Source organism: Cynara cardunculus, unplaced genomic scaffold, assembly GCF_001531365.2.
Source record: "Cynara cardunculus var. scolymus isolate 2C unplaced genomic scaffold, CcrdV1 Un_Scaffold_835, whole genome shotgun sequence".
NCBI lineage: Eukaryota > Viridiplantae > Streptophyta > Magnoliopsida > Asterales > Asteraceae > Cynara > Cynara cardunculus.
This window is the reverse complement of record NW_020200629.1, coordinates 58,721-78,533: the sequence shown is the minus strand read 5'-3', so window position 1 is coordinate 78,533 and position 19,813 is coordinate 58,721. Positions and strand designations below refer to the sequence as shown.

At 34.7% G+C, this 19,813-nt stretch overlaps 1 protein-coding gene across 3 annotated transcripts in view; it reads left to right on the top strand.

Annotated features, from left to right (window-relative positions):
• Positions 1–12,319: 12,319 nt before the first annotated feature.
• LOC112502008 (shaggy-related protein kinase kappa-like) overlaps positions 12,320–19,813 on the top strand; it is a 9,257-nt gene continuing 1,763 nt past the window's right edge. Inside the window, exons 1-11 of one of the 3 annotated variants that reach the window (XM_025105806.1) lie at positions 12,320–12,587; positions 13,881–14,119; positions 14,243–14,335; positions 14,425–14,484; positions 14,571–14,843; positions 14,986–15,060; positions 16,155–16,211; positions 16,283–16,423; positions 16,497–16,547; positions 16,652–16,747; positions 18,088–18,139. In XM_025105806.1, the coding sequence (XP_024961574.1) occupies positions 13,967–14,119; positions 14,243–14,335; positions 14,425–14,484; positions 14,571–14,843; positions 14,986–15,060; positions 16,155–16,211; positions 16,283–16,423; positions 16,497–16,547; positions 16,652–16,747; positions 18,088–18,102 (1,014 nt within the window). In that variant the 5' untranslated portion in view covers positions 12,320–12,587; positions 13,881–13,966 and the 3' untranslated portion in view covers positions 18,103–18,139. Of the gene's footprint in view, positions 12,666–13,880; positions 14,120–14,242; positions 14,336–14,424; positions 14,485–14,570; positions 14,844–14,985; positions 15,061–16,154; positions 16,212–16,282; positions 16,424–16,496; positions 16,548–16,651; positions 16,748–18,087; positions 18,140–19,813 lie in introns of all 3 variants that reach the window. The other 2 variants (XM_025105804.1, XM_025105805.1) reach the window with 2 other exon arrangements.

Sequence of the window (19,813 nt, the reverse complement as noted above, 5' to 3'; positions counted from 1 at the left end):
GTTCGTGATGGAACTCGTAGCACACTTTCATAAATAAGTATCTTAGTTTTTTGAGAAAGATAAAATCTACTGGTAACCCAACCCCTTGATAAGTATCTTAGTCTTCAAAAGTATCATAAAAGCTCACATCGATTGGCCTTGTTCTGTAAGAATGCTACAAATTGTCAGGATTATCACACAATAATCAGCAATCCCTACTAAATCATTAAAATTAAATATATCAGTTGTTTAATTTCTGAATTCTTTATTTGTTGATCCAAGTCTATAAGAGATCAAAGTTCCCATTAGCAAAAAGTGTATCCTTCTGGAACTTGTCCGGATGTCCAAATGTGTCCGTCATATAAGGAATTTCCGTCGTCCAAACATAGTTCACATTTATGTTCATCATATTTGGGAATCCCAACGATATCAGATTGAAATACTATTTACAGTAAATGTACATTCAAGCATGCATACGACAATTATATTGTCAATATTCAAAATCTCAGTTATAGGCTTTTAAAATTGATTCACGAACAAATTATAATTAAGATCCACATTAGAATCTAAGTTATGATTCATATGTGAACCTACATTAGGATTCACATGTTCACATATGAACCAATGAAAACCATTGTTTTTCATGTTCACATATGAGATTTAGGCAAATGAGATTTGATTCGATTTGTAGATTGTAAAATGGTCAATGATTTCAAAGTGAAAAATTGATGATTATCAATATTTTAAAAAATGTTATAGAAAAAATAGGATATTTGATTATTTCCATAATTATTGAAAAGAGACTCGGAAATAAAAAATTTAAACTAGTGGTTTTAAAATTTTGATTTTTTTCATTTAAATCTGATACTATATATAGAAGCCCCAAAATTTTAAAAATGGAGAATCAATCTCAATCACTAGTTTAAAATTTTAAAATTTCTATTTCTAAATTTTAAGATAACTACAGGAAAAAAACAAAAATCCTATTTTATCTATAACATTATTTGTATATTAATAATCATCAAATTTTTATCCATTTTTTACCTGGAAATCATTGGAAATTTTACAATCTATAAATCGAAATTTCATTTGCCTAAATCTCATATGCGAACATGAACAGTGATGTTTTTCATTGATCATTTGAAATGTAACTAAATGCAAAAGATTCCAACAAACTATTATCAGATGGTGATAACAATGAATCTTAATCATAACGTGTATGTGAATCAATTTAGAACTTATAACCGAGATTCTGAATTTGTTTAAGATTCACATGTGAATTTTACTTATAACATATACGTGAATCAATTTACAACTTATAACAATTTATGAATGCACCTGAGCCGTAAACCCACTATTCCTCCCTTAACCCATCACCTTATCTATGTATACCTATCGACCTCCTTCTCTGGTGAACCCTCACCCTTACTATTAAACCCACCACCACATTTGTTGTTACGCATAATACACACGAACACATCACACTAGAGGTTAAACTTGCCTATACCCACCGACACCATTACCCTCACCCTCACTGCTCCATAATCTAATGGAATAAAATTAAACCTAGAAGCAATAAAACGGTGTTAAACCTAGAAATAATGAAATGGGGCTAAACACAATCGCTTTCTATTACGGGTGAACACGGGTTGGATCGGGCGGTTTATGACATTTTTACAATGCAATTATGGTGATTTGGGAAATCTCAACTTAACCCAGCCCATTCAAAAATATAACCCAACCCAACTCTTGCGAGTTAGGACGGGTTACTAAAACTCATAAAATTGGCAAGTGAAATATGATAAATAATACTAAAAATATACCCAACAAAGTCATTAGTTATTACAATCATCCAAAAATATATCTAAAGACTACATCCTCAAGTCTTGAAATCAATTTTCAAAAGTTTGATACGAGCAACAGACTTCCCATTTCCATATGTCAAAGTATGTGTCATTGGGAGAAGTTGGTGGAATAGGATATTATGATCCTAATGTCATCTCGTTCTACATTGCTTTCCTGCAAAAGTTGGTAAAATAGGAGATTAGGAGTTGCACGGAACATTACTCAACCAAAGAGTTCAAAATAAATAAGAACAACTTACCGCTAAAAACAACAAAAGAAGAACTTATGCATCCCATAGCCTAAAACGTAACTTACATTCGACTGTCTTTGACCTTCCCGACTGCGATGTTGCATTTTCCTTGAGCTTGTCTACAATTCAAAAAGAATATTAAACAATTTATTAAGAATATGTAACTATATGAGCATAAAAAAAGAACTATCGTTAAGTTTGCCTTCTTCAAGAAAGTCATAAGATGAAATTTCATCTAAAATTTCACTTATTTGAATCCCCTCATTATTCTCTTTCAACCAACTTTGTGTGCATACAAGGGCCTCCTTAATTTTTGTAAATATCACACATATATATATACACACACATAATTTTATAAAAAAATATACATTAGTGGCGGGTTGGCGGTTTGGGTTGGGTTAAGTTACGCTAACCTAATTTCAACCCTCCTAATTAGCGTTTTGATGGGTTGAGTTTTAATTGGGTTGTTAGCGGGTTGGGTTGGGTTGGGTGGGTTTTGCGGGTTGACGGTTTTTTGTTGACCCCTACTTTCTATTATGTGTGTGTGTTCATGAGTATGTTGCGGGTTGATCTAGGAACCAATTTTAAAGGAGGGGAAGGATTACACCCACCTGTTTTGTTGTTGTTGTATGTTCATGTGTGTGAATTGTGATGTGGGTTGATCATGGTCAACGAGATGCAATTTTTGGAGGAGAGAAAAGAAAAGACTTAAATCCATTTGTTTTTCTGTTGCTTGTATGTGATGAGGGTTTAACCTGTGAGAACGTTGATTTCCAGCAGTGGTGGATCTGGATGATGTGTGAAAGAGATAGAGTTTGCAAGTAGTGAGGGAGACCAACACTATTAAACAAAGAGGTTTTACCCATAAATTTTTCCATCAAAAATTCCCAAAAAAATCAATTTTTCATTGACTTTCGTCACAAATCCGTTGGTAATCCGCCACTACTTAAAAAAATAAATTGTAATTTATTTTTGGCGGATTTGCAGCAGAATTAATTTTTGCCACTAATTTATAAGATTTTCTTAACTTTGAAGAATTTAATCAAAACAAAAAAATTAAAAAATTTCTATGATTTATGTGTGAGATTGTTTAGGATAATCCTTATGTAATTCTTTGATATGCATTAATAACTAATTAAAAATTTAGAAAAAAATGTTTATTTGTATTCAAACCCTTCCCATCTTCTACATATATTTTTTTTTGTGTTTTGTCATCCCATCCACGACCAATATATGTATTGTTACTATTCACTTTACAACCCAATAAATTAACTAGTGATAAATTGCTTAAATAATTTTTGCTTTTGACAAACATTAACCCAGAATGGTCCTAGAATGTGTTCTACCCAAGTATGAAGGAAGGAATGCGAACTTGAAGCACCAAGATGATTTCGGTGATACTTGATCCTTTTTAGCTCTGTTTTTGCTTGTTTATCTTAGATGGCTGTAATTAAAGATGGCTGACTGAGATCATTTTGATTAATGTCAATGTTGGCGTTTGGATGATCATTGTTTGAGTGTGATGTGAGAGTAGTCCAATCATTGAGCCTGAGATAATTAACTCTGTAGGGAGTGAGCCTGGTGTGACCCTAGATGGAAATGTCAGGGTAATGGCAATAATTACTTGATTAAGGAAATTCGGGAATCCTTCCGGTTGACGTGTATTATGACGGTTTGGGGTACATATTCAAAGGTGTGTTGAAACGGACCAAATTACTTGTTAGGAAATTTGTGGCTTCCATAACTTGAAAGGTAAGTTCCAAACATATCATTTCTAGACCTACGGTTTGGCCACTTTGCATCCTCAACCTTCTTCTCCACTTGTGGTGTCTTGCTAGGGTTTGGGAGTTCAAGGGAGTGTTCTTGATAGATTTGCAACTTATATTTAAAGTTGTAGCTTGAGGATTTCAAGTCTTCGCCAAAGGATTACATCCAACAAGAATCCAGTAATTACAACTTTTCACATTTCTCCTTTGAATTAACTACAGAAAGAAAAATTCTAACCATTATAATAAGTAAACATACAATAAATGATCCATCAAGGATCCTTTGACACAAAAACCCAAGGTCTCTACTAAATTCGCAACAACAGAAACAAATAAATCCATAGTCGGTTCTTACCGATATCTAATCACCCAAATCTTTAATGGGACATAAGTAACACAACAATACTAACAAACCGGTAATTGAACCCGCTCTCAACTCATTCTTACAGCTTACTCTATTCCCTAAGCTATCGATCCCAACATGATATACATCTGAAAATGCATCAGTTTTGAAAACAAGGATTAGATCGAAATGTACAGTGAATTCCTTGTAAACAACAACAATATTGAAAAATACTAACTTCAATATCATTTCTCATAAAAATATGCAAGATAAACATAAAATTGCATCAACTCATTTTAGCCCACGTAACTATCCACAACGGTCGCAAAAAAACCTTTTACAATAAGGTGATCACCCTAGCAAGATCACAATCTATACCATGCCTTTGATACCTTTGACAGGATCGCAATCTATGTCAACCCAATGAGATTACAAGAAATGAATGCTTATAGTACAATAAATCGAGATTTCACATGCGAACGATTATAGTCCCACATGTCCCGACTTCCGTTGTGATAGTTACCCGGCCCACATGCAGTAGATACACATAAAAACATGTTTGAATAAACATCAATACACAATTTGTAAACCATGTGCAATTAAAACATTTCTTAACTTCAGTAAAATAATACGAAAGACTCACTTGATGCTCAACACACCATCACAAGTCCTAACGGTTAAATTTGCTTAAACCGAACACCTTAATTAACCAGATTAAGAAAGGTGTTAAACCACCTTAATTATCTTAAAATACACCTATTATAATCCTTAAACCAACCCTCTAAAGCGTGGCTTAAATCCTACACCAAAACGAGAAACGAAAAAATGGGATTGTGCCTAAACAATGGGTTCCACGACTTATGCCGTGACCTAAGTCGCATAGCAATTCACACAAGTCCTTGTTTGCGCAGTTTCTTCCCCAAAACTGATCAGCTCCAATTTTCATCCCACAATTCAATCCATTCCCAATTTTTAAAATATAACAACACCAAGTACTAGGAATCTCAAATATCATTAATCTTAATCCATTTAATCCATTACCAGTCATGGATTAATCCATCCAAAATTACCAAAATGATAAGAATCTAAACCATTGAATTCAAAACCCTCGATTCCCAAAAACTCAAACTTTAACTCCAGATTTCAAAACTCAACCAACAAACATCTACCATAAATATAAGCATGAATCATCTAAATTCAGTCCTGTTATCTCAAATCTTTCAAGAATAATGAAATCAATTGGTAAATTTCCATTAACACAAGAAAAGTCGTACAACCGAAAACCATAACAATTCAACAACCCCAAATCTCTAACCAAGAATTTAAAAGAAAACCCATATTAAAAAGATAGAAAGTTCATGCCTTGAACATTGAGATTTATTCACATTTTAAATGAGTTTTGAGTATTGAGTTCATATTTGAGTAGGTGTTCTGATTTAGAGTTTTCATCACAAAAATGGACAGTTTTGGGAAGATGTCGCTTTTACGATACAGGTGGTTCATTTAAGAAATTATGATTTAAATAAATAGTCTTTTAGTTTTACTGTTTTATAATTATGATGAATACTATTTAAACTCATTACACGTTAAGCCTAACCTTTTTCATTTGTCGGCATGCTCCTTGTTGGGGAATGGTACTAACGGCGCTATAATGAGATGAATGCTAGTTAGAGGCACGAGTAGGATTTAGTCACTGGAGGACGTCTTTCGTATGATGGAAGTAGTGGTCGTTAAAGGGTTTTAATAACAAACATCCCTATCATAGACCTTGTGTAAGTTTTGATTTGGAATCCACTGATGTTAAACCTTAAATTGTCAGTTTAGGTAATTTGAATATTGTCTGTTAGAAAAGAATTTATTTTTCAATTGATGTATTTCAAAGAAAATTAAATTAGTCGTTTTTTTTCCAGATTTGAGGGTGTTACATTACAGACCTATATTTTAGTGTTTTTTTAGTTGTGTAGGTTGAAGATGGTTTAAGAAACTGTAACATCCTCAAATCTGGAAAGAACGACTAATTTAAATTTTTTATAACACATGAAATAAAAGATAACTTTTTTTCTAAATGTCAACACTTGATTCCCTATAATGGCAATATAATATTCATCATCAACAATAAATAATTCAAACCTTACATAAAGTCTAGATTAGAGACGGTGTTACTAAAACTCAACAACAGTCATTATCTCCAAAATATGGAAGACGTCCCTAAATAGCTAAATTCTTCTTGTGCCTCTAACTAGCACTCACCTCTTCATAGTGTCGTTAGTATCATTCCCCAATAAGGACACATGCACATATGGTTAAAGAAAAACTGTTAGGCTTAAAGGCTAGTGAATTCTAGTAGTTTTCATCTTTAATATAAAATGGTAAAACTGAAAGAATGTTATTTAAATCAAAACTTCCCAAATGAAATGTGTTTAATATAAAAGTAACGCCTTTTCCAAAACCCACCATTTTCTTAATGAAAATTCAGTGACCAAAGCACCCTTTAAAGTTAAAACCAAAAACCAATACTCACACAAAACAAGAAACCAAAACCGAATACTCACACAAAACATGAATAAGGTTTAATAATAAAATATTGTAAATATGCATAAAATTCTATTATCCAAACCACCTAAAACATGAACAAGATTCAATATTCAAAATCGTAAATTATGGATGTACTCTATACCCGAAACAACACTGAGAACATGGATAAAAAAATATTTTTTTGTGGTGAAACACAAAGTAAGCCACATATCAACATTAATGAGCCCCATTATGGATCAATTGTCATCAAGTTCAACCACCTGTGGTCTATATTTTGCCGAAGACCCCCGATGATTCTAGATATACTCGTTTACTAGAAACTACACCATATGGTCAATGGCATGATCAACTCCATGAGCCACACTACAATGCCCCCGATAACCCATTGCCTATTTGTAGCTACAATATGAAAAAACCATCCCATTTTAAACCATCAAGTTGACTCGGAAATTACACCTATGGTCAATGGCCGATGTTTGACTCCAAGAGTCCACACCATAATGCCCCTGATGACCCAATGCCTATTTATGACCATAATACAGGAATAATCATCCCATTTAAACCAACAAAACCCTAATCCTATGCCTATGAATCTATTGCAGTACAGTTTGGAATTACATGACCCCAATTGAAAGACCAACACACTCAAAACGTGTTATTCTCAAATAAAGATGCAATAAATGAAAATCATGTCCAAGCTCATTATTGAACAATTTAAACCGGACAAATAACCCCAAGACTCAAATGGGCTAAAATCAAGCCAATAACTCCACATTTATTTGACTACTCAAAATAAAAGTCAACATAAACAATAAAACACATTTAACCAACGTTCATGCAAACACATACTCCAAAAATATGACTAACTCAAAAAAAAACCATCATTGGTTGGGACAAGTCATTTTCCAATAAATCATACCATTTATATTTCTAAAATGTCCCATAATACAATGATATAATTTCCAACTTAAATACACTAAAAATGGATTATCACCAAATAATCTTCATTTATAAAATAAATCATCAAAAGAACCCACTCTTATTATTTATCTATCAAAATGTCTGAAAACCCCAATTGTAGACATTTTACAAGATTTATAAAATCAAATGCACCAAATGCAAATCTCATCAAATAACCAACACATTTGATAAACATCAAGTAAAAGACTTTCAAAATGGACATTTCTGACATATACAAAGTTTTTACAAAACAACTTGAACTCACCTTGCTCGTTTAAGTTAAATGTAACACTTTGGAATTTGTAAAAATATTAAATAAATGAATTTGGTAAAAGAGTTGTAACTATTATATTTTGATGAATAATGGGTTGTCCGTGTAGCCCGATTTAAGGTTGAATATGTAAAGTGAAAATACGCATGTACATTTTTAAGTATGAGGTATGATTGAGATAAATTTAAACTATGAATAACAAACGAGTTAAATTATAATTGAAATGGTTATGCCAAAGGTACAAGTAATTGAAGCTCAAAAGTCAAATTCAATGAAAGGGTGGTAGACCAATATCGTCTAATTTTGGGCTTTAATTCTATGACTTTTATACACGTTGGGAGGAATTTATGATGGATGAATTTGCACCTAATTAGTATTATAACTTTGATATCTTAGTTGGTCCCATGGTATTGTGGTATAAAAAGAGGAAATTCATTATTCCCCTCTCATTTGAAACGTAAAAGTATGGGGGGGTGTTGCTTTGTTCTTTCCCAAATCGATTCTCAACCTTAAATCTCCTTAAGAACTCAAACATTAAGCCCCAAATTAGTAGCTGAATCAAAAGGGAAAGCATTCTTGATGGAATTTAAGCCATGGAAAACAAAGTTCTTGAAGGAAGATTGAAGATTTTCGAGTTCTAGAGAGATTCAAGTTGGGGAAGGTATGATTCTTTCATTTATGATTCTGATGTTTACTATAAAGTGGATTTAGTGAAGTGAAAGTTAGAAGGGTTATATTATTTTATAAGAGGGTTTAGTTGTGAAAACGCCTCTAGATCATCATAAATTTATACATGCAATGAGGGTTGTTGTTGGTTAACTTTGTGAAATGTTTTCAGGTTGAAAACATGAGTTTGATATTGAATTTGGGTGAAAAACCAAGCAGAAAAGTGTGCAGTTCGTAATTGTGCAAATTCCAACTTTTATGGAAGTTGAAAAATTATATAAAATCAACCGTAACTCCGTTCTGGGCGTGTAACCAGTCTTTTCAAAGGTACAAGAGTCTAGTTTGATATTATCATGGTTTAACTGGCTAAAATAGATCAGAAGATACTCAGATTTCTGTTTTTGTGGCAAGGAGTCAGCTTTAAAGTATAATTTAGGGCAAGGGTGTTGTGTTATTTGGTTGTAAGGGTATCAGACTAAATATATACACTCTAGGTTTTTCTTAATAAAGTAGCGTGTAGGAAAGTGTATTATATGGTTAGAAGTCAAAATTAGAACGTGATGTTCGGCTTATAAATTAATGATGTAATCTTTAGGTGTTCAGTCAAAGATTGGTGATCAAGCTATTGTGGAAATACATATGGGGCTTCAAGGTGAGTACACAAACCTTTCAAGACATGGTCATACATCATATCTAATTATGTATATGTATTATGGATTGTAAGTATGTTGGGCATAAAATGTCTTGTAACAAGGCATGGGCCTGTCTTGTTCAAGGAATACTTTTAATATGGTTAAGTGTTGGACAATAGATATTTTGTCATAAGGCATGGGCACATCTTATGTTGGGAGAACTTATGTTTCTTCTATTTTGTTTTCATTGAGCAACGTGGATTTAAAATTGTGGTATTATGAATTGATAAAACTTGATAAGTGAAATATCTATTATTGTTATTATGCGGTCTTGAATCTATATACCAGCATAATTTTTTAACATTATGCTTGTAAAAATAGAATTGTAACTAAGGTGTGGAAAGGCACCAAGGTGTTACGGATAGGACCATGGATGTTATGGAGTAACATCATATTAGAGATGAAAATTTCTAAAGATGTTATGGAATGACATCTTAAGTGTTGAAGAATGATACCATTTGTGTTGACTTTAAATTTGGAATAAAAATCCCCTTGTGGCCACAGAGGTTCAAATGCAATGACTCTGGACTATCTGCAAAGCAGGTAGTCGCACTGGGATTAGTCGTTGGATATCCATGTTAATCAAAAAAAAAATGAAGCTTATGTTCTTAAAGCTGTGTGGAATAAGGTTGATTTTCTTATTGTGTATTCACTTAGCTTCTTGCTAATATGTGTGATGTATGTCTTAGGTGTTGATTAACCCACGTCTAAGGATAAAGAAAAAGCTCTAACCTAAGAAGCTAGCACGGTGGATAAAAGTCAAAGCTTTTATTTTGTTAATTTGTCAAAAGTTCTTTTGAACCATATATAATGATGCAACTATGTAACCCTACATACTTTGGTAAAAGATTTGCGGAACATGCCCCATATCAGACGGTTTGTATTCAAACTTCCAGTTATTGTTGATTCATATTATAAAAAGGATGTTTATCCCTATTATATATTTCTTTAAAATTGATTTGAAGAAAATGGAAATGGGGTGTTACATTAAACCTTATTTCCAAACCCATCTGTAGCTTCTAAAAGATGAAGACTTGAATCCATGAGCAAGGATCTCTAGAAATCTTCTCTAGGTAACAAACCCAGGTCTAAAAATGTAACATGTATTAACTCAAACATAAAATCCATAAAGATTCCCTAAATATACATCTTAAAATACTAAAGGAACCTACTTCTTCAAGAATTTGGAATCTTCCACCCAAAACTCTATAATGGAGGTCTTCATCTCGAAAACAAGCTTTTGATTTCAACCAGATTTGAGAAATCTTGAGACTCCAACCATAACCCTTCAATCTCCATGTTAATACTTCCATTTGCCCTAAAAATCTTTAAGAACCACTTCAAATATCTCAAGAATCTTCCCCAAGAAGAGAGAAATGAAGAGAGTGATAGAAAATGATCAAACCTTAGCCAAAAGAGGCTTAAAGCCCCATTAGGGGCTGCTAGCGACTTCGGAAGCGACTTAAGTCGTTTGGAAAGTCGTCTGAATACAAAAATAAGCACTTCAGAGTCTCAAGTGACTCGTGAAGCAACTTAAGTCTTTTGGCAACCAACTTGACACTTTGTTTTGTGTTTTTAAGTTGTTTGTGACTTCTTGTGCCACAAAACTTGCATGGGAGGTCCCTTAATGCCCTAGATGGCTTTTGACACAACTTTTCTTCATCCCAACTCAACCATGACCCTTGATTTAGATGCCAAAAACATTCCATAATGATTGGACACCAAATGGCTTCCCAAAACAAATCTACATCTCAAATGATTAACCACAAAAACATGGGTGCTACACAAACCACTTTGTTGTAGGGTGTTTCTTACCAACTCGAATGTCCTTTTTGTGAATATATTAAACAAGTTTTTTATTGCAAATATTGAACCTTTTACAATTTTTACAATTATATCACACATTAAGAATTGGTATCAAGTTGCTTTTATAAAGAAACTCAACGTATGAAGGCTACTGCTTTTAATGTAAAATTAATTGTCCATTTAAGTTTTCATGGAGGAGCACATCATAAAAACAGTTTGACTTCATATATATATATATATATATATATATATATATACACACACATGTATCCTTTTATGGTTGTTGTGACACTTGAATCATAAATTTCTTTTATTTCATAATCAATTCTAACAGACGTTCATTTTGAAATTTGCACATAAGTTTGTGAATCTTATCTTTGAAAATTTGTAACCGGGAATCATATACTAACATGATTATTTATGTCAACACAGTGGCATGATAAAGACAAGTTGGTTTTGTCGATACGAGAGGGGACCAAAGTCTATGCATTAAAAGAACTTTCTTTGTAACAACATTTTCAACCGTTTATAGAAACTTATACAAGAGTTTAGTGACTAAAAAGAACCGTTAAGAAAACGACAAGACATGGGGGTTATCTTATGGTCACCAATGCACATGCACTTTGGAGAAAATGTTGAATTACTACGCCTTTCATGACCACAAAACGAGTACTAAAGTGATACGTGGAAGCATTTTATTCGTCTAGCGTTTGTAACCTCCGCAAACTAAAGTAGAGGACAATAACCACACACGTATCTTGACCAAAGAACGCAAAAACAGGGCGATCTGCATTGCTTATGTTTACTTGTAACTGATTGTTTGGTTTTGATTGGTTTCACATGATATCTGAGTTTCTCGAATTATTAACCAATTTAGTCAAGAACGGTTCTTTTAGAAGATTCCATTAACACTCCAAAGACTTGCATACAAATTCTAAAAAACCACCAATTTAGTCATGCCGGTGTGTCGGGAACTCCATTTTTGTTTCTCCTAATACCCAGTATTGTATTTTACAGAACGAACAAGTCTCTGATATTAATTATGATTTTTGTTTTAAAATATATAAAATAATTAAATAATATTTTATAAAATATAAAGGGATATATCTACTATTTTAAAAACAAAAAGGTAAGAGTGAAATGGAAACAAAGGTCTGACACCTTACTTGTCAGAAAGCAAAGAAACCCCAAAAGAGTTTCTTTTATCTCTCTTGAGTTGGAAGTGAAAATAGTGTTTTTTGTGAGTATCCCACATCCAAAAGATCAAAAATCCAAAAACCCCTCTCGCTATCTCTCAAGAAAATATGCAGTGAACCCATGGAGAGAGAGGGGGAGAGAGAAAACCCAATTAGATAATAAACCCAACACCCAAAACGATAAAGCAATCGGATCAAGAAACTGTGCACCCATCTGTTTCCATCAACTGTTCTGAAATGCCAAAATCTGCTCCCAATTCTTTGCGAAATTCGTCGCGGTGGGTTTTCCTTTTCAAGCTGATTAACTCACCGATCATCCAACTCGTCTTTGATCCATGTCGATAATGGGTTGAAGGGTGATTGATCGTTTATATTTAGATTTATTATGCTTTTGTGTAGGTTAATTTTTTAGTTGGATCTGATTCATGGAGAATTGTACTGATTTTGAGGTTCATATGTCGTCCACATATTTCTGACGAATTATTGCTGTATGATTCCCTATTAGACTGGAGCATCTTGAAACTAGTGAATGATTGATTTCAGATAAATCAGCCAAAAGGGGGAACAAGGAGGGTCTGATTTTGTTATTATCTTTTATAATTCTTAAAAAGGATAGAATTAGGGGTTTTGATTTTATTGCTTTCATTTCTCTGTTCGTCTTTTACTGATTTAGAATTTTAGGCATGCACCATGTTCTTGTTTTAGCATATCAAGTTCAGAGTCGTTTAGCACTAAATCATTATGTAATAGAGGACTGTTTTGTTCTTGTGAGATGTTCACTCTAAAATGTTGAGTACAGGAAGGGTCAACCCTTGAGTCTTACTTTCAAATGCTCCTGTTTTATTTTAGGGCAACAGAATAAATAGGTTCTAGTAGCAAGCAGAAGTAAGTTTTTTTTGTCACTGATATGTTTGTTCATGGAAATTGCGATCGAATTGCTGACTAAATCTTTGATACTTAACCTTTTACCCAAAGAGAAAAAACTAATTCCAGAGTACTGTTGGTGATCATGATAACTTCTTGCATTCCTCTTCACTACATGTAAATATTGCATGACATATTGCTTTATACATGTCTGCACACTTTGCACAAGCCCCGAAGGTCTTCACAGAAACAAATGTCTACTCTTTGGGGTTGAGGTCAGGCTCAGGTCCACATACATCAAACCTCGAGAGCCCACCTCCGGGTATACTAGGCTTGTTTGGTTTGGTTTGGTTTGGTTTGGTTTGGTTTGGTTTATTGCATTATGACATGGTAATGTCTTGGAGCTTGAGCACTGGATTACGCTATTATATTATATGTATATGGATCATGTAATGGCTTCAAATAACTTAAGGCACATGATTGGTTTATAATGCCATGTGCCAACAGATGGTTTTCTCATGATATTGCTAGGTGATGATAACATCTTTTTGTCACTAATATATTTGCTTCAAGCTACAATATTGCTTGTGTATATGAATTATGTCATGTTCCCATATGAGTTTTGCATATTTGTTTACGCTTGATGCTTGAATATTTTGCATATTCATAGTTTTACATGAGACGTTTGTGGTTTGTTATTTTCTCAGGAACATATGTATGTGGGTGGAATAGTCACAGAAGTGTTTGTAGACACCAACGATTATTAGAATTTGTGGTACTCATCTGGCATAACATGGCCTCTGCCAGCTTAGGACATGGGGGAGTTGGCAGTTCCAGAACCGCCAGTGGCTTTAATGAATCATCTAGTGCAGTTGATCGGCTGGGGAGAGGAATACTTGAGATGCGACTTAGGGACAAGGTGGAACGGGATGATGACAAAGTGACTGTATGTACTTTCGTTTCGTTATCCTTTTCTTTATTATCTGCATTTCTTGATGTTCTTTTAGATAATCTTTCTTGTTCTTTTTTATTGTGAAAATATTCTTTAAAATCGATTTTATTATTCCAGGATAGTGAACCAGAGATAGTACACGGGGCGGGTACTGAAGCTGGACATGTGATAAGAACAACAATTGGCGGTCGTAACGGTCAGTCTGAACAGGTGGGAAGTTATGAATATTAAAAAATTTCATGGTTGGGAATATGATAGATGCCAAAATGTCATCCCAGTTTTTTTTTAATTAATGACAGACCGTTAGTTACATAGCGGAGCATGTGATTGGAACTGGTTCTTTTGGTGTTGTATTTCAAGTAAGTACGGTTTATTTTTTAGATGATTCCCTTTCCATTAAGTTAATTGATTGATCGATCATGTAGTTTTTGAATTATTGGTGCAGGCTAAATGCAGGGAGACAGGAGAGATTGTTGCTATTAAGAAAGTTCTTCAAGACAAGCGTTACAAAAACAGGGAGCTACAGATTATGCAAATGCTGGATCATCCTAACGTTGTGGCTCTGAAGCATTCTTTCTTTTCGACCACTGATAAAGAAGAGCTGTACCTCAATCTCGTTCTTGATTTTGTGCCCGAAACCGTTAGCCGTACTGCAAGACATTACACTCGAGTGAATCAGCGGATGCCCTTGATATATGTCAAGTTGTATACCTATCAGGCATGTCATACCTCACTTTAAAGAGACTTTTCATTTTGTCATTCTGAATTTTTGGGAAAATATTTTTTCTTTGGCTCAGGGTTTTCTGATTTCTCTATGGTGATTTAAATGTCTTATTTTTCTTATATGCTTTTGAGTACAGATATGCAGGGCGCTTGCTTATATTCATAATTGTATCGGGATATGTCACCGTGACATCAAACCACAGAATTTACTTGTAAGATTCTTTTCCAAGACTTGATGATTTATGCATCTGATATCATTTTAAAAGATATGTTTCTTATCTGAAATTCTCAAACATCATTGACATTAAGGCATTCAGAACAAGTTGATAAGGATAAACATTTAGGACAAAGAGGAATTCGATAAAATGTTGTTTGGAATTTATTGAATTTTAGACTCTTAAAACTGGGGGTCAGTTCTTGTAATGATTACCGGGCTGTATTGTCTTTTTACATCTTTTGTTGGTGAACGTTCTTTTAACATCCATTGGTCTTCTTGTTCTCTAATTTGATTGGAATTTCATTTGTCGTTATTACTTATTAGGTGAATGCAAACCCAAGTTATGATACTATCGGATACTCTTGTACTTGATGTAATTATCCCCTAATGTATGATACCATGAGCTCTGTATAAGATGTTCAAGGGATCCTAGTGGCTATATTATAAAACTTTTTGTTTGAAATATATAATATTTATATACGGCAAATACCCTCCTCCCCTTTGGTGAGGTTTGAACCCCTAGCCTCCTAGAAGGCCAAAGACCCGATGGTATTTTTGTAACTTTTCTCTACATCAGGTGTTGGGTATTGGAACCACAAGGGTGGTAGCGTGGTGGATAAGCACACAGGGATGATAAAATCAACCCGGGTTCGAATCCTGCCACTACATATACACTTGTGGCCACTGGGAGATTTACCTCAGGGTTGTGAGCGAAGCCTACAGTCGCAATTTGCCATGGGCGAAGCCTGGGATCACCCATTTCCAAAAAAAAAGTTGGGTATTGGCTATAACCTTGAGGGCGGTTATATGGTGGTTTCTGACATGATAATACACCTAAAAATGACTTGCCTATGGTAATTGAATAGGCTACTTTTATTCATTAATGTATATCTTGAGGATTTAAATGGTTTGCATTCGAAAGGAAATTGGCTGTTTATGTCATTTATGAGAAAGAGAATTTTATAAGTCAAGTTAGCTAGGATTTATTACCTTGCTGAATTATTAAAACTAGCGGTAGATATGATTATGGAATGAGAAAACATTGTAAGATTGATAAAGTGGATCATGCTGTTTATTTGTAACTTTCAGGTGAATCCACACACACATCAGCTGAAACTCTGTGACTTTGGAAGTGCTAAAGTGCTAGTAAGTCTTATCAAACAGTGCATATTGGTTTTTATATGTTATATACCCTTGTTTTTTGATTCTTTTTCCAGGTGAAAGGAGAGCCAAATGTTTCCTATATCTGTTCAAGATATTATCGTGCTCCTGAGCTCATATTTGGTGCCACCGAATACACAACAGCTATAGATATATGGTCAACAGGCTGTGTGATGGCTGAATTACTACTTGGACAGGTATTTTTAGTTTTACAGTGTATTAACTGTTGATTGCTTCAACCCTTCTTTTAATTAAATTTCTTTTTTGCAGCCTCTGTTTCCTGGAGAAAGTGGTGTTGATCAATTGGTTGAGATTATCAAGGTCAGTTGATTCAACTTCTGCCAACCCATTTTTGTTCTTTTTTTTTGAAATAAAAAAATGGGTAGAGATCCATATGATTTCTTGTATTCTAATTGTTCTTACAGGTTTTGGGAACGCCTACAAGAGAGGAGATAAAGTGTATGAATCCAAACTACACCGAGTTTAGGTTTCCTCAAATAAAGCCTCATCCATGGCACAAGGTATGCCTAAATTTGATTGCATAATAGATCTTTTTGGGTAGCAGAGGCCCATGATAGATGGAAGGATGTGTGTGTTCCCTCTTTATATGTTACATTGTGCCTATTTAGTATCTTTTCTGCTGCTTGCTAATCTTGGTTTTACTTCTCTTTTTGCTCAACTTTTACACAAGCCAAGGGTCTTCATGGAAATAGCCACTCTACCCTGTGGGGTAAGAGGACTTGTCTGCATGAGTCATTTCTCATGGACCCTACTTTTGAGTGGGATATACCAAGTTCGTTTGGATCTTTTCATCACAATTTTCACCCTTTTAAGAGACCAAATTATTTTTTTTTGTAAGGGTGTCCGAGCCAACGCCCGACTAATCCCCGGCAATTTTGGAGGCTAAACATGGCCCCACTTAAAAGTCGCCAACACTCCCCTCCCAGGGCTCGAACTTGGGTTCATGACTATGCCATGCCCAAGCCTTTACCACTAGGCTGGAAGGTCTTTGACCCAAATTATTTTTTAAGCAATATTGATAATGTGAAATGGAGATGATGCCCGAAAAAAGGGTATATTTATATGATGGCATTTACATGGGAATGTTGTTTATTATGATATGTCGAGAAATTCTCAATCTAGAGAGTGAAATTTATTAGAAATTGGATAGCGTTGGTAATTATCTTGCAGCAAAGTAGGCCGAACCTTCCTTATATTGCATTCAGATGTAAACCTACCACAAAGTTCAAGGGTTAATTAACAAAAAACCAACATGGTATAATCAGCATATGCCTTACCAAATATACCTAGCAGTCAGTTTAGTGACCCAAATCTGATGTTGCATGCCAGGTGGTTTTAGAAAAACTTATTGTGGAGTAGTGAGGGGGCTAAATCTAAAAAGTAATTAAAAATAAGAACTTTCTGTCTCTTTTGTGAGGACTGGACGACACTAGATTGTTGTTGGTATGTTAACAAAGTATGAACAGGTATCAGACTGTTGATCAACTAAAGATCTTGATTAAAGAACCCAGAATATAAAGAATCAGATAAGATAACAAATAATTTTCTAAAATTTTAATTCGGGTTTTCTGATTTGGGAAAATCGGAGATTATAATCGAGAAGTTGATCTGCAAACAGATTGAGAGGGAGAAGTGTTGATCTTGATTAGTGGCTGTGGTAGATGCGGTCTGTTAGAGTGAAGAAGCAGATGATTTGTTCATCATCTTTAGTCATATATCTTTTTCACTTTTCCCTTAATTTTTGTTTTTCATTTCGCTCAAATTGTTTTATTTCAAGAATTGCAAAATTAATCCTTTCATGTGGCTTCCCATGTGAGTATCTTGATCTTCTTGTGACTAGGGGGCTATTCAGTAATGGCTTAATGGGCTTAACAGCCTGTATGGCTTATTTGGTGTGCGATGCATGGTTGTTTCTTGTTTGTTTTTTGCTTGTTCATAATCCGGTGGTTAATCGGTCAGCAAAAAAACAAGTCATACGAATTCAGCCATTTATTAACCCTTTATCCCATATTTGCCCTCTTCACTTTTCATGTCTTGTCTGCCTTTCAGGTATGCACCTTCTCTCCACACACCCTCCTCCCTTATCCGCCTTCCTCTCCCATTGATAGGAGAGTATATGTATATCTATGTAATATATATATATATATATATGGGAGGGTTAATGTGAGAACCGCAAATAATTTGAGATCCAGGGAACTAACTTTATAGTCTGTATTCATTGATAAATTTACACTAATTAAATTTCATCAAAATATCTATACTGTCAATGAGTACATTCATCAAGGAATATATTATATATTTGTTGATGAATGTACTTGTATTTGTATTCTGTCAATGAGTATATTCATCAATGAATATACACTAAAAATTTAGTTACCTGGTTCTCAAAATATTTGTTTTTTTGAGAGGCAATAATATTAAGAACAGGGAAGAACTCGAACCAATACACCGGAGAGTCCCACATTTTGCAATGGGCAGAATGCTAAGAAAGAACAATCAAACTGTTACAAGAACATAGAAACCAGAAAGAGGAAACGGTACAAAACACGAGCTAGATGGACATTAAGACTGCCAATAATTAGATCCACACAACCAATCCGCTCAAGAAGGTTTGTTGCTCTTAACCCTGTTCGAGATCCAAAGAAAGGAGGTTGACTGAATTTCAAAAAAATGCTCCCGCATGTCGATCCGCGCATCTCTTTCGAAGACCAGAGAATTTCTCTTCCTCCATAAGATGCAAAGAGTAGTCCAAATGATTGCTTCCCTTACCCAAGCTAATGAGGATGCACCCCCGATTGCTACCATTGCCCGAAATTAGTTCCTCGATCGATCTTCTAGACTGGGTATTCCCGCCACAACAAGCAAAGAAAAACTCCCGAATTTTTTCCCACGCTTGCATTTAGGACAGAGTCTAAGTCAAAACCCCTTTCATAAAGCATTTTCTTTACTGGAAGCCCTCCCCTAAACAACCTCCATATGAAAACGTTGACTGTTTTTGGAACTAAAGAACACCAACAGGTAGTTCCAGCCCCATCGTGTGTATCTAGAAGTCTACTATCCAACATTTCTCTCAATTTTTTCACAGTGAAGCTCCCGTTTGCATCCATATCCAAACCCACATATCAGTTCGACCTAGATTAAGTGAAATTGGTTGTGCAACAGTTGTGACAAATCTTCAAACTCTTGACTGGCTGAACTCCTAAGGGATCTATCCCGAGTCCACGACCAACCTTCTCCCCCAGCTGGAACAATTCTATCACGCACCTTCGCCTTTTTCACCCTCTCCAAGGTCCAGAGGAAATCTATCTTTTAATCTACCACCCTCCAACCATTGATCCGACCAGAAATCGGTATCAGGCCTATTACCAATACTTCTGATGAATGAGTCCAGATAGGTAATCCTAAATCCTCCATTTCTTTTACCGCTTTTATCACCCCTCCCCATGCACCCCCAAGCGAGCCCCTACTATTTCTACCGCTAAATCCTGCATCTCTACCGTAAACGCTTGATATAGTTCTATGCCATATTTGTGGTTCTCATTTAAATCGTGCGCTCCCCCCCCCCC